Genomic DNA, 14,456 nt, shown 5'->3' with positions numbered 1-14,456 from the left:
GCAAGAATAAAACGTACATGTATTTTTTTTTTTGGCCTTTTTACACAACGAACTCTATATATGGGACAAAACAACTGATACGTGATCAATGCACCTGCCTTGTCTTTTACATGCGTTGCCTTCACTACCTTAATTAACTGCATGTTAATACGTGATCAATGCACTCATCATCAAACACTAAACTTACATCTTAAAAATATGTCTTCATCATCACATTACATGATCAATGCCCATATCGATGGTGAAATATTTGAGTGTCACTTATTCGGTTTTTGTTTTCACAACACATAAGTAACTCGATTTACAATTAACAGACGATCAAACTTTCCATATTTGAAACAAAGAATAGAAAAGAAATTGCAGTGTGGTTAAGTGGGATAAATCATATACAAAAATCCAGTGTTTTCTGCAGACAACCAAGTAAAGTTTTATCAATTGAAGATTCGAGATGATGACGATGTTCACCATATGTTTCTCAGTCATGAACAATATGGGTACAATGATATAGAGTTATATATATTAACACAATAAAATCAAGTGTCTTAGTTCGTTGATGCATCACAAGTGTTTTATGAAATTGATGACGACGAACAAGCTGAAGTCGATGTTGTCGACGAGGAAGAAGAAAAGGCTGAGTTATTGTTTGATGAAATGGTGAATGATGAAGAAGAAGAAGAGTCATTACCAGCTAGTCATGTATATTGTCTACCTTAACACATGACAATCTTGAACTTGGGTACATATGAACCTTTGTTAGATATATTTTACAATCCTTATGTTCAAATTCAAGGAACATTGAAAGAAGGAGACAAATTTCGTACAAAAGAAGATTGTGTTAGTGCCATTAAAAAGTAACATGAAGTTATCAGCTGATTATAGGGTTCATCGAACTAATACAACGAGGTATAAGATTTATTGTCTAAATGAGCTCTGTCTGTTTCGGTTGTCAGCATCTTATCTAAAGAGGAGTTATTCTTGGGAGATATGTTCTATGGGTCCAGTTCACACATGCTTAATCACGAACCCAATACAAGACCATCGCAAACTCAACTCTTAGTTAATATGCGGTGAAATTTTGTTTGTTATTAGCGATAATCCATTGTTAAAGATGAGTACAATAATCTCACATATTGTAACATAATACAACTATACTCCATCATACAGGACGACATGGATAGCTAGGACTAAGACAGTTGAAAAAAGTTTGGCAATTGGGAGGAGTCATACAAAGAACTTCCAAAATACTTGGTGGCTCTTAAGCATTATGCTCCAGAGACTATTGTCAATTTGGACACGTTGTCGGCGTATACCCCATATGGGACTTGTGCTATTGGTAATGGAATATTCCACCGACTTTTCTAGGCATATCAACCATGCATCAAAGCTTTTGATTTATGTAAACCTATTATACAAATTAATAGTACATGGTTGTACGGGAAATATAAAGGAAAGCTACTGATGGCAGTGACACAAGATGACAACAACAACATTTTTCCAACCACCTTTGCCCTAGTTGAAGGGGAGATTGTTAGGGGATGAAGTTTTTCCTAAAAAATATCTAATTGCACGTTACTCTTCAGCTTAACTTATGTTTGATATCAGATTGACACCCTTAAATAGCGAGTGCCTACAAAAACTTTGATAATGGCTGACAGGATCCTCCTTCGACGCATGTCTACTGCATTAGATATATTGCTCAAAATTTCATGCGGGAGATCAAAGACAAAACGTCGCGGAAGAAGGTTGTCAATGCAGGGTATGCATTAACAAAACCTTCTTTCAAACACTACCGCAAAGACATCAGATTGTCAAATGCAGATGCAGTAAGATAGATCAATAATATTCCATTGGAGAAGTGGACTAGGGCATATAACAACGATCAACGATGGGGCCACATGACAACAAATATTGTGGAATCAATGAAGTCTATCTTCAAAGGCATTCGAAACCTACCTAAAATCGCTTTAGTGCAAGCAACCTATTTTTAGGCTAGGGATGTTGTTTAAGATCAGACGTTCCAAATGGAGTTCAGTGTTACAATCTGGTAGTTATTTGTGATGCTTTAATGAAATTCATTAAAGAGGAAGCTGCCAAAGCTAACACACATATGGTCACGGTGTTTGACTGTACTAAAGGTTGGTACAATGTTGCTGAGTCAATGGATCACAATGAAGACATGCTGAGGGGGCATTATCGAGTGGAACTAGATAGAGGTTGGTGCGATTGCAGAAAGTTCAAAGCCTTTCGTATGCCCTGCTCCCATATCATAGCGGCATGTTCAAAGGTTCACAGGATCCTTCCAACTTGTTATTCGACGTTTACAAAGTCATAAACCTTTGCAATGTTTACAAAATTAGCTTTTTAGTGGTAGCAAAAGAGATTTATTGGCCTGCATATCAAGGGGACATTCTCTGGCACAATGAAATAATATGAAGAGAGAAAAAGGGTCGCCCAAACAGAACCCGTATTCGAACCGAAATGGATACGGCGAACACAATGGTTAAATTATGTAGTTCATGTCACCAACCCGATCATAATTGTACTAACTGTCTCAGTGTTGGAACAAGCACAATAAGATAATTTCAATTGTAACTCTTTTGCTTTATATTAAAAACAATATTCATTTCATATGATAACTTTGTGAGGAAATACCATCACAAATAAATACAACACTTACAACACATAAACAACAACACAAGAAACTACAACAAATAAAATACCATCACAAACAAATACAACATATAAACAACATAACTATGCGATTACAACCATCAAAACAGTTTTGTGAGGAGTATACATCATCATGTGAACGTCTCTATCAGTTTTAATATTCACCAAAAAATGAACTTCTCCATTTTGGTTGAACATCGTATCAAACCATTGAAATCTTCTGATCCTTTCACCATCTGTAAAGTTTCCATCTAACCAACAACTCAAGGTTCTATTAAGATGTTCAAACATATCTACATTCCAAAGTCAGATCCTCATCGGAGGCTGCACTGCTGAAAAGATTAAATCGACATTTCTCTTGTGAATATATGAGCACAAGTATGAACATGCATACATTTTAAAGAAAATTAAAGGAGATTGAAGGAAAATGGAAGGAGGGTAAGAAGTTGTTTGAAAAATAATGGGAGAGATGTTGTATTTATAATAGATGAGTGGCGGAGCATTGACGTACACATATGGCTACATGCATGCGTCATTGCATGTGGCACACAAATGACTACACATGCATGAGCCATTGCATATGACGCATTCACATAGCTATACATGCATGCGTCATTGCATATGGCGCCTTCACATGCATGCGCCATTGCATGTGGCGCTAGTGAATACAATATTTCAAAACATACGCCTAAGCCATTGACGTCTCTGTTCAATGAAAAATAGATGTGTCAGTCCAATTGGCGCATGCTTCATAAAATGTGATTACTTCCGTAAATATTTTAAAAAATAAGTTATTTTTGAATTTTAATTGAAAAATATAATTATTTTAAATAAAAATCGTGAAAAAATATTTTTTCATATTTAAAAGACATTTTGAATTTTTCAAGAGAGAGAGTATTTAGGATAAAAAAGTAATTCCCTTAATTTTTGAAAACCCTATTTTGATTTGGATTAGTTTGACCGAATTTTATTTAAAAAAAAAAACCATAAATGAGGCCAGTTGGAAATTGTTTTTAGAATGTAGAGAGTATTTTGAGATCTATATATGTATTCGGATTAAAATCTCAAACTAAAACGAAGCTCAAACACATGAACGCAACACTGTCATTTCTTCCGTCAATTTTTAGGGTTTACGCAAAATTCCATGGGTGTTTCCTTCAAGGTCTCGAAAACTGGTTCTAGGTTTCGCCCCAAGCTTCTTCCCTCTCCTCTTCAACCTTCCCAGGATGACCAATCCCATAATTCCAGGTCTCAGGTAATCAATTTCCCCAATGTGCAATCCATTCATTCGCTTCAAATTTTACAGAAAAATCACTAATTGAAATTCTCGGTCTTGCCATCTCTACTATATTATGGTGTTTCTGTGGTCTTGTTTTGGGTGATCTAAGAAGGAGATAATTCAAATAACATGTAAAAGCTGAAAGCTTTGTGTGTTTTGCTTTTAATTTGTACATTGTTATATGTAATTTGACTAGATTCAATTGAATTATCAATGCAAAGAATGGAAATTGCTTAATGTTTTAGAATTTAAGTTACTTTTATTGATTGCTTTAAGTTTGTATTTTGTTTATATACAGAGTGATCTTGTTGAGGCAGGTGAAAACATTGCTGGGATTCCCAATTCATCCATTCCGTCTGAAACTGTTTCATTAGCAGGTCAGTGAGTCATCAGAGTTTATTGGCCACTTAACTTCTGCCTAAATCATTCAATCCTGAGTGTTGTGGTGGTTGTTTTGACAGAGAGGGAAGCTTCTTTTACGTTGAATCTGTTCCCAGATGGTTACTCTATTGGAAAACCCTTGGAGGTTTGCTTAAAACTACTGTTAATGTTTTCTTAGATTGTGTAGTCTTTTATTTCTACCAGTTTGTTTTCTAAAATATGTAATTTATGAATTTTCAGAATGGTGCTGCAAATCAGTCATTTCCGAAGTTGTTACTTCCTTATGATAGGTCGTCTGAAACCCTTTTCTTGGTAATTCTCTTGAAATTCTGTGATATTTTTTTTATTCTTTCAGTTTTGACTTCTCATTTTCTAAAATCTCACCGTTATTGTGTGGAACTGTTGGTCAAAACCCAAGTCCCACATTGGCTAGAGATATGACCTGGATAGAGTTTATGTAGCTTAGACATTCCTCAACTTATGTTTTTGCAAAGTTGAGTTATGCCCTAAATTCTGAGGGGCATTCAACACTTTGTACATTTATATTAGGCATTGCTATATGTATGAATGGAAAGTCTCATATTGAGCTTTCAAGACTTTTGACATGATTCAATTAATTTTGAAAGAATGCTATAATTTTGTTGTTTGAGTTGGGTGCTGCTGGGTTTGAGCTACTTGTTTCCACCTTCGTACATTCGATACCTCAAAGACGGAAACAGGAATAGGACCAGAAATGCTTTTCTCCGCATCCTTTCCTTGTGCGGCTTTAAATAAATTCCTTGTCTAAGTCACCATCTTGTGTTTTCTTAAGTTTTACTATTACCATTTTTTGATTTGTCTGCATATATGTTATGTGTTTCATGTGCTTACGTTCCTATTTCTTTGTCATTATGTGTTTGGAGGCAATCGAGTCAGGTCACTTGCCTGGGGACATTTTGGATGATATTCCTGCCAAATACGTTGATGGGGCACTTATATGCGAGGTATATCTTATTTATTTTTGGCATGCTTTACTTTTATAAGCAACATTTAAATTTTCATCATTTGTTTTGTTAAAAAATAATTTAAGGTTGCACATATTTTCTACTGGCTTTTAGTTTCTTTTATGTAGTGTTGACAATTCATTGAAATTACCAGTTATACAATACTCTTTGTGCCAGAGGAGCACTTTCTCATTGACATCTCTTTTGATTGTTGATAGCTTTTATGTGCCATTTTTGTGCTCTTGGCATTTTTTAGTTTAGTTTTGCAAATTGCTTATTTACAAAATTTTATCACCATTTTATATATACTTTAGTGTTGCATACTGTATATAACGTTAAGCTTTGTATCAATTCTGTAACACACCAGGTGCGTGATTATCGAAGGTTCTCTTCTGAAAAGGGAGCTGGCATGGTGTCTGCAGATAGTTCCCCAACTATTGATAAAGTATGCCTCAAGATGTCATTGGAAAATATTGTGAAGGATATCCCATCTATTACTGATAAATCTTGGACATATGGTGATCTAATGGTGAGTATAATTCACCAATCACGAATGCACAATTCCTATAATTTGATCATTTATTGGGTATTAATCTCACTTAATTATATTCCCATTGGTAATAGGAAGTTGAATCGAAGATACTGAAAGCATTAAAGCCAAGTCTTCATCTAGATCCTACTCCAAAGTTGGATAGGCTGTGTGAAAGTCCAGTTCCAACAAAGGTATAAACAAGTTAGATTCTCCCCTAATGAATTAACTGTATGGATGTATGCATCCTAATGATGATGAACTCGTGTTTCAGCTTAATTTGCAGAGAAAGCGATTAAGGAATATCCCAGAGTTTACTGTTACTTCTAGTAATAAAACCCATGGGAAAAAAGTATGCATAGATAGAGTACAAGAGAACTCAAATAGCAGGTTGGGTGATCCAGGAATCACTACATCTAATGCTACTGGGCAACAGACTCTTGAAAATCAAGCAATGCAAAATCTTAATTCAAGCATTGCCATGGCCATGAGATCTAAGAATATTATACCAGATTCTTCTATCCCTGGATTTTCTATGATGTCTCAATCAAGATATCCAATGACTGTTGGAACTCCAAGAAGCTTGCAGGAGCATGGATCGATATCTGGTATTAATTCATCCGGGGCTTCTCCTGCTGCCCAAGATGTCATGATTTCCTATGCTGATAATCCGAACGCAAGTGTCTCTCTTCATGCAAAAAGAGAGTATCCGGATGGACAATCATCACCTTTATCGAATATTGCAAAAAGAATGAGGTCTGCTCCCACAGGTGTTGATGCAATGCAGCAGCAGCAATTAGGCTCACATGTTGACGCTCTTCAAGGATCAGATATGAACTGGCAGAATACACTATTACAGCAACAAGCAATGACCAGAGGTATTCAGTATAGCAGTGGTGGCATTCAGAAGTTTCCCCAGCAGGTTTTTGAAGGAGGGTTAAATCAGGAAACTGGGGCTATTCAATTTGCTTCTGGTCAGCAGGGCATGAGATTAGTTGCCAAGGAAGAACAATTTGAAATGGAAAGAATAGATGGTGCAGGGATAAATCGAAATAAAAGTGAGTTGGAAATGGATGCAAGCAATTTAGACCCACAACAATTACGACTTCAGCAAAAATTGCCACATCATGCATTCATGAGACCTAATTTCCCACAGACTACCTGGAATAGTCTGGGCCAGCAAACTGAGAAAGAAGCCAAAAAGGAGGATCAATTTCAGAAAAGGAAACAAGTACAAAGTCCTCGTGTATCTAGTGGGACATTACCTCACTCGCCATTATCTTCAAAATCTGGTGAATTTTCTAATGGTTCAGTTGGACCAAGTTTTGGACCATCTTCAATGAACACTGCACCTGGAGCATTACAAAAAGAGAAGGCAGCAATGGCGTCACTTTCCTCTGCTGTTGGAGCTCCATCTTTGACTTCTAGTGCTAATGATTCTACTCAAAGGCAACAACAGGCACAACTAGCTGCAAAACGTAGATCTAATTCCCTTCCCAAGACCCCAGCAATGAGTGGAGTTGCTTCTCCTGCTAGTGTTAGTACTGGTGTCCCATTCAATACAAATAGTCCCTCCGTTGGAACCTCTGCCTTTTCTGAGCAAGGTCTTCAAACTATCTTAGACAGATTTTCAAAAATTGAAGTGGTGACAGCGAGGTATACTGTTTGCATTTTAAAACAGCATCTGAATATTGTTTTTCAAATTTCTCAGTGTGTTTTACTATTCTTTCATTTAATATAACCTATGGGCTTTTACAGGCATCAACTTCACTTCAAGCCCAAAAAACCGGATCAGCCCATTAAGAAGCAGAATACATATTCACCACAGCGTGTGGCAGCTCATCTTGTAAATGCAACTAATAATGAGGGATTGATAGACGAGTCCAGTTCTTTGTCAAAGTCACTCATAGGTGGTAGTATGAATGCATGCAAAATGAGAGTGTTAAGTTTCATTTGGAATGAGCGTGTAGTTCAAGGTTTGTTGCAATTATTGCTCAGTCTCTCATTCTTGATAGTGTATAGTTCTTTCTCTTGTCTGACACTAACTTTCTTCTACAGGAAATGGCACAACTTTAGTTCCCAGGTTTCGAACTAGGTTGATAATGGCTGAAAAGCCATCTGACGGTACAGTGGCTCTGCATTACGGGGACATAGATGAAAGTGATTTCATAGCTGCAGAAGATCATCTCCCTACACTACCCAATACTGTAAGATTCATTATATTGAGGGTTTACATCTGAAGTTAGTTGAATGCAAATGTTTGAGATACATTTACCTTTTTCCACGTGTTCTCTGGTTAAGCCATCTAAACATTCATTTCCCATCTAATATTTATCATAACTTTTCTTAACCTAATGCCTTTGATTTCACACCCATTTGAGGAATCATTTTCCATTATATCACTTTGCTACCTTGCATTTCTCAACAAATATTTTGGCCATAATATTTACTTTTGCTTCCTCCGAACACATTTCTTGTTAAAGGCATAATTTATTCCCACTTGTTATTCTAGAAGATAGTTTTTGTATGTATAGTTTAGTTTCTCAATTTCTCTGCATTAACATGATGTATTAGTCATTGTCAACCATGAAATCACTATCAAAAGTTCATAAACTATCGAAGTTATTGTAGCACATATGAATTTCCTGTCTTTTCAATATAATAGAAAGGAGTTTCTGCAAGTTTTTTGTTCTGATTTATGTAATCAATTTGTGGACAGCATTTTGCGGATTTGCTTGTAGACCAGTTCTGTTCACAGGTATGTTACTCTGTCTGCGCCTGAACCATATGAAAGACAAGTCTGTCAAATTTAGTTAACAGTAAAAAATCTGTCTCCTGTAGATTGAACATGAAGGATATGCTAAGGAAGATGACAGAATCCAACTCAGACCAAACCGTGTGAACCTTCCATTGAGCAGTCAATCTAGTTTACCTCCTAATGAGATGCAGCAATATGGAGAACCGAATCTGAGTCAGTCATGTAATGAAATGGCAAAACTAGCTAGTGGCAGTAATGCATCTTTAAGCATGTCGCAGAATATGGTAGCAAACGCAAGGATGTTGCCACCCGGAAATGCTCAGGCCTTGCATATGTCCCAAGGACTTCTCTCTGGTGTATCAATGGCTCAAAGACCACAGCAACTGGACTCACAACAACAAGCAGTTCAGCAGCAACAGCAGCAGCTGCTGCAACAAAATCAACAATCTCTCATTCAACAGCAGAATCCACAGTTCCAGAGATCTTTGCTCAGCGCAAATCAGCTTTCACACTTAAACGGGGTTGGACAGAACTCCAACATGCCATTGACTAATCACTTACTGAACAAGGCCTCGCCTCTTCAGTTTCAGATGTTACAGCAGCAACAGCAACAACAACAGAACCAACACATGCAAAGGAAAATGATGGGACTTGGAACAGCTATGGGAATGAGTAGCTATAGAAATAGCCTAGTTGGGCTTTCACCAATTGGCAATGCCATGGGAATTGGAGCTGCAAGGGGAATGGGAGGAACTGGAATCTCAGCACCGATGACTCCGATTGCTGGCATGGGAAATATGGGTCAGAACCCAATGAATCTTGGCCAGGCTTCAAACATTACTAATTCTATAAGCCAGCAATTTAGGCCTGCCGACATTTTATCAAAGATTAAAATGGTACAAAATCGAGAAAGCATGTTAGCCTCACCTCAGTCTAGCATTACTGGAATGTCAGGAGCCCGGCAAATGCACCCCAACTCAGCCAATCTTTCAGTGTTGAGTCAGTCTTTGAATAGAAATACTATGAGTTCGCTGCAGCGAGCAATGGGTCCTATGGGCCCGCCAAAGCTTATGCCAGCGGTGAATCTTTATATGAATCGGCAGCAGCAGCAGCAATACCAACAATCCCAACAGCAGCAACAACAGCAACAACAACAACACCAACCACAACAACCACAGTTGCAATTACAACATCCACAGCAGCATCATTTACATCAGCAGTTGCAGCAGCAATTACAGCAACAACAGCAACAAGAAACAACTTCACAATTGCATGCAGTTGTTTCACCGCCACAGGTGGGATCACCATCTACTATGGGAGTTCCACCCTTGAGCCAACAAACACTTCAGCAAGCAAGCCCTCAGCAAATGAGTCAACGAACTCCAATGAGCCCTCAACAGATGAGCTCGGGGGCAGTTCATGGCATGAGTACCGGTAATCCTGAAGCTTGTCCAGCAAGTCCTCAGCTGAGCTCTCAGACACTAGGGTCTGTTGGTAGCATAACCAATTCCTCTATGGACATGCAAGGTGTTAACAAGAGCAATTCTGCCAACAATGCCCAGTGAAATTACAAAATCTAGAAAGATCAAAGCCACCAATTTCTTAATTGGAAGGGAATGATGACAAAAATTTGAGCACCAAAATCCCTGCAATAAAATGACATGATTATTTACACATAGATAGAACATATGTTAGGGGGAGTCGCATATATCGTTAGTTGTGTGTATATATATTTTTATTTCCCCCTACACAAGAATTTTTGGGTATTTAGGTAAAACTTAACATTTGCTATACTATCTACTTTGTAGAGCAAACTGGGCATCTTTAGATTGTATTAGTTTTAATGTACACAACTAGTTCCATAACTTTGCTCCCATGTTCAATTTGTAGTTAATATTTGTTAAAGATAATATAATAATCATTTACATGATATCTTTAGGAACCCGAAATTTACATAGTTCTTCGAGCACGAGGTAGAAGCGAGATGTTTTGGGTGGAAATTTGGGTTGATCCATATCTTTTTTTTTTTTTTGTAGTATTTGGGTGGAAATTTGGGTTGATCCATATCTTTTTTGTACTATCTCGAAATGGGAGTATGTGATTGGGTTGATCCATATCTTTTTTGTAGTATCTCGAAATGGGAGTACGTGATTGGGTTGATCTATATCATTCTCTCGCCACTTTCCATTTGGATGAGAATGTTACAAATATTCAGCGTTGATGATCTTATTCGAATTTGATCCCGCTCCCGCTGTTATTCTTGTTCTTGTTTGACCCTTTGTCCGTATCTTCCATAGGGATATATACACTTAGTTTAATGATTAAGTATCTCGAAACATCCATAAAGTCACATATCACTGGTGCTCTTATTCCTCTAGACTATTTAGTTTTTAATCTGATTACTCTTTTCACATGTCATCTAGAATTGAAAACAAAAAGTCCTAACCTCTAATATCTTTTCACATTCTCAAATCAAACTCTGTGCCACCATTTTTTTTCTTCTCTCCAGAGTCATCTCCTCAAAATTTATTTTTCTTGCTTCTGAGTGGTCCTATATTTCTTTAACAACAAGTTTGTCCCTAACACCTCCCTTCTATTTTTCATCACATCGTCGGATAATAACTTGATCTCTTATCCCTTTTTGATTTTATTTTTATTGGTGTTTTTTCGAAAATGCGATGAGTTTGGGAATTTCGTAGATCCTTAAACCGTTTTAGAAAGAAATGACTTGTGGAAGCGATGCATAAATGCCTCCAAACGAAACACGAGGAAGGTGGATTGGGGTTTGTGGAGAGGGAGGTGTACGGCATATCCTTTAGTTCTGCTAGCGATAATGACATTTGCTCAATGTCTTTTTCCTTAAGTTCGGTCGAGATCACCATCGAGCTCTCTGCCAGCCTTTTCAACAAAGAGGTCTTAAGTTTAGACTCACATTGTCTCGATGATGAAAGGATGAAGACATTTTGAGTTGGACTAGAATTGTCCAATATACAACGAAGCCGACGTAATCCTAGAAGCTTGTGTTTCAGGAGAGAAAGTTTGCATGTGGTGTCCCCTAGACTGCCAAATGAATATTTCTATTTTTACGTCGGGGTCATTGACGACTTTGGGGTTGTGCATCCCCTTTACCCAATTCGAGTTAGAACTTCTTAAGGTACTCAACATTGCCCCTTCCCAATTACATCTTAACAACTGTGCATTTGTTCGAGGATTCGAGATTATTTGTTGGGGTCTTGACATCACGGCTACAATCGACATATTCTTATCCTTCTACAAAACTAAAGTTGACACAAAGGATGATTGGGTTTGTGTGAGTGCCATCCTTGTCTGTGCTATACTTTCTCCATATTCCTTCAATTACGATAATATGAAAAATAAGTTTATATGGGTTAAGGAATACACCCATTTCCCTAAAATTATCTATGAGGATGACGAGTCTTACCGATTTCTTCTATACTGGACCGATGAGCCAATTGAGATTAGGGGTGGCAAACGGGCATGCCCGCCCCGTTTAGGCCCGTTCCGTAAAAGCCCGCAAAAAAATGGGGCGGGGCGGGACGGTCATAGTTGAGGATGTGAGCCTAAAACTTAGGCCCGCCCCGCAAAAAAGTGAGGGCGGGGCGGGGAAAGCCCGCGGACACTGCACTCTTTAAGCCTAAAAATGCAAAAATTTATGTAAATGCACGTGTCCGCAAAAGCCCGCGAAAAAAACGGGGCGGGGCGGGGCAAACGCATTAGAGGGTGAAGGCCTAAATCCTTTGCCCACCCCGCACTAAAGTGCGGGCAAAACAGGCATGCCCAGCGGGCCGGACCCGTTTTGCCACCCCTAATTGAGATTATAGGATATGACCCGAACAATCTGAGTGACACAGAGAAATAGGCGGTTGATTTTTTTGGAAAAGTTTCGTATCATGTGGGTACGAGATTTGTTTAGATATGAGGGCGACCAATCCAAATTGTTGTAGTTTTATGGTAATTTGTTTTCCCATGTTTGTTTATTGTTATCCTTATTTATCTTCTTGCGACAAACTTTTCTTCTTCTTTTCCTTTTGCAGCGAGGATGACACATGTTTCAGTGGCTGAGAGGAAATCCATGATGGTGAAGGCCAAAGTCCGCCGTGACGAGACCTAGGTTGTACGCCAAAACAATGCCACTAGCTATCAAACTTGGGCACCACAAAAGAGAAAGAATGCGGTAGAGGGCACACTTATCAAAATTACCCTCATCGAAGAGGGCTAAGGGGAATGTGGGGAAGTCTCATATGGATGCCAACACGGTCGCTTAAATTGGCTTTGAGGCAGATTATATTATGGATGGAAAAAAGGGCATGCTTCGGAAAGCCGGCTCCTCTACTCATGGTGAGAAAAAATTTAAGTTCTGAGATCATAGTTTTGACGGTCTAAACTTCATTTATGACCATCTCAATACTGCTAAAGACATTGAGAAGGTGAAGACAGTTGATGCTAAAAAATGCTTCAATTCTTAGGTACCTATCTGATGAAGAGCACTATCCCAGGGCCAACTCCTTTTGAAGATTTAGACTCATTCATCTAAAAGGAGAATGAGTTGAGGAGTGAGCTTAAGAAGATAAAATAAGCTCAAGAGCTTAATCAAACTCCGTTGAAGACTTCAGAAGGGTTAGGCCAGTAAACTAATGGAATGTAAATCCTAGGTTTTTGAAATTATTTCCATGGACTAGGGATTTTGTCCTTTAAACCATCAACCAAACTCCATCTCAGGTCTGGATTCACACTCATGGTTTGTCCTAAGAATATTGGAGACCTAAGATCCTGTTTGTTATACCTAGTAGCATTGGTACTTCAATATGTATTGAACCGACCTCTAGTAAACACTCTTTTGACATAGAACTCAGACATTATGTAAGAATGTCGGTTGATCTGGACTTAGTGAAAGAGTTGAGGTACAAAGGATTGGTGGAAAAAGCTGGAGTTACCTTCTTTGTTGCGATAGAATATGAGAGACTTCCATACTTCTACAACTTTTGTAGTTGTATTAGTCACTCTTTGGAGAATTGTAAGAAAAGAAATGTTCAGAATCAAGATAAGAAAAAATCCAAATCCAAAGAGGAATTGAAAAAAGTCTATGTAGAAAAGCAAAAAGGGCCTTGCATTGAGGTAGTTGACTTGTCAAGTAAGAAATTAATAGGACATCTTACCGGGGAACCTAGTGGGGTGGTCAAACAACTCATAACACATATTCAAGACACCGAGGTATTAGATTCCTCTAGTAATTCATATTCCAAATTTTTTGATGATACACATCAGGATGACAGAGTTTTAGAAACTCAGATGGATTTAGTGTCATGGTTCAAGAATTTTTAAAAAAACTCCTAGGCTAACTTAGTAGATCAAGAAGAAGACCAAATTAATAAGGATTTCAATATGATGTGAGCTTTTGACACACTTTACCCACGAACCTCCTTTTACAAGGATTGAAGTTTTTCAATGGCTAACTTCCCAACCAAGAGATAGTTTTAAATACAAAGACCTACACAATAAACTATGAGCTTTTTAACGGTAGACTAATATCATGAACCGCCAGAGTGTTTTACTATGGAGACATCCCCAACCAACTAGAGGTTTTAAACGGTTTACCTCAACAAACAAAAGAGAACTTTTCACTTTGTTTAAATCACAACCAAAATAGTTTTTCTTCTAATGAGAAATTGTAATAATGCCCCTACATCAGACAAAAACCCTTCAAAGATATAATACTGAACTCTCAAAAGCACTAAGACAAATGTGAGAAAATGAGAGAGAAAGAGGAGAGTGAGATAAAGGTATGTGGAATACGTTTTCTAGTGTGTGAGTGTTAACCTTGTATTTTTAGATGAG

The 14,456-nt window shown here is 37.8% G+C and overlaps 1 protein-coding gene across 1 annotated transcript; it reads left to right on the top strand.

Annotated features, from left to right (window-relative positions):
- The first annotated feature begins 3,691 nt into the window (after positions 1-3,691).
- LOC127076238 (protein PHYTOCHROME-DEPENDENT LATE-FLOWERING) lies at positions 3,692-10,530 on the top strand. Its single transcript, XM_051017832.1, has 12 exons — positions 3,692-3,925; positions 4,248-4,326; positions 4,411-4,475; positions 4,571-4,642; positions 5,233-5,313; positions 5,681-5,842; positions 5,938-6,036; positions 6,117-7,498; positions 7,601-7,818; positions 7,901-8,049; positions 8,562-8,600; positions 8,684-10,530. Exons 1-12 carry the CDS (start codon positions 3,815-3,817, stop codon positions 10,163-10,165), a joined length of 3,939 nt encoding a protein of 1,312 aa, XP_050873789.1. The 5' UTR covers positions 3,692-3,814; the 3' UTR covers positions 10,166-10,530.
- Positions 10,531-14,456: the final 3,926 nt, after the last annotated feature.

Source organism: Lathyrus oleraceus, chromosome 4 (genome assembly GCF_024323335.1).
Source record: "Lathyrus oleraceus cultivar Zhongwan6 chromosome 4, CAAS_Psat_ZW6_1.0, whole genome shotgun sequence".
Taxonomy (NCBI): Eukaryota; Viridiplantae; Streptophyta; class Magnoliopsida; order Fabales; family Fabaceae; genus Lathyrus; species Lathyrus oleraceus.
This window is presented reverse-complemented; position numbering and strand designations above follow the sequence as displayed.

Bases quoted from the DNA above. Each gene is read 5' to 3' on its own strand.
- LOC127076238 (XM_051017832.1), top strand. From the start codon at position 3,815: ATGGGTGTTTCCTTCAAGGTCTCGAAAACTGGTTCTAGGTTTCGCCCC. The intron at 5,843-5,937 runs GTGAGTATAATT...CATTGGTAATAG, and splicing joins GGACATATGGTGATCTAATG to GAAGTTGAATCGAAGATACT. The intron at 7,819-7,900 runs GTTTGTTGCAAT...TTTCTTCTACAG, and splicing joins GAATGAGCGTGTAGTTCAAG to GAAATGGCACAACTTTAGTT.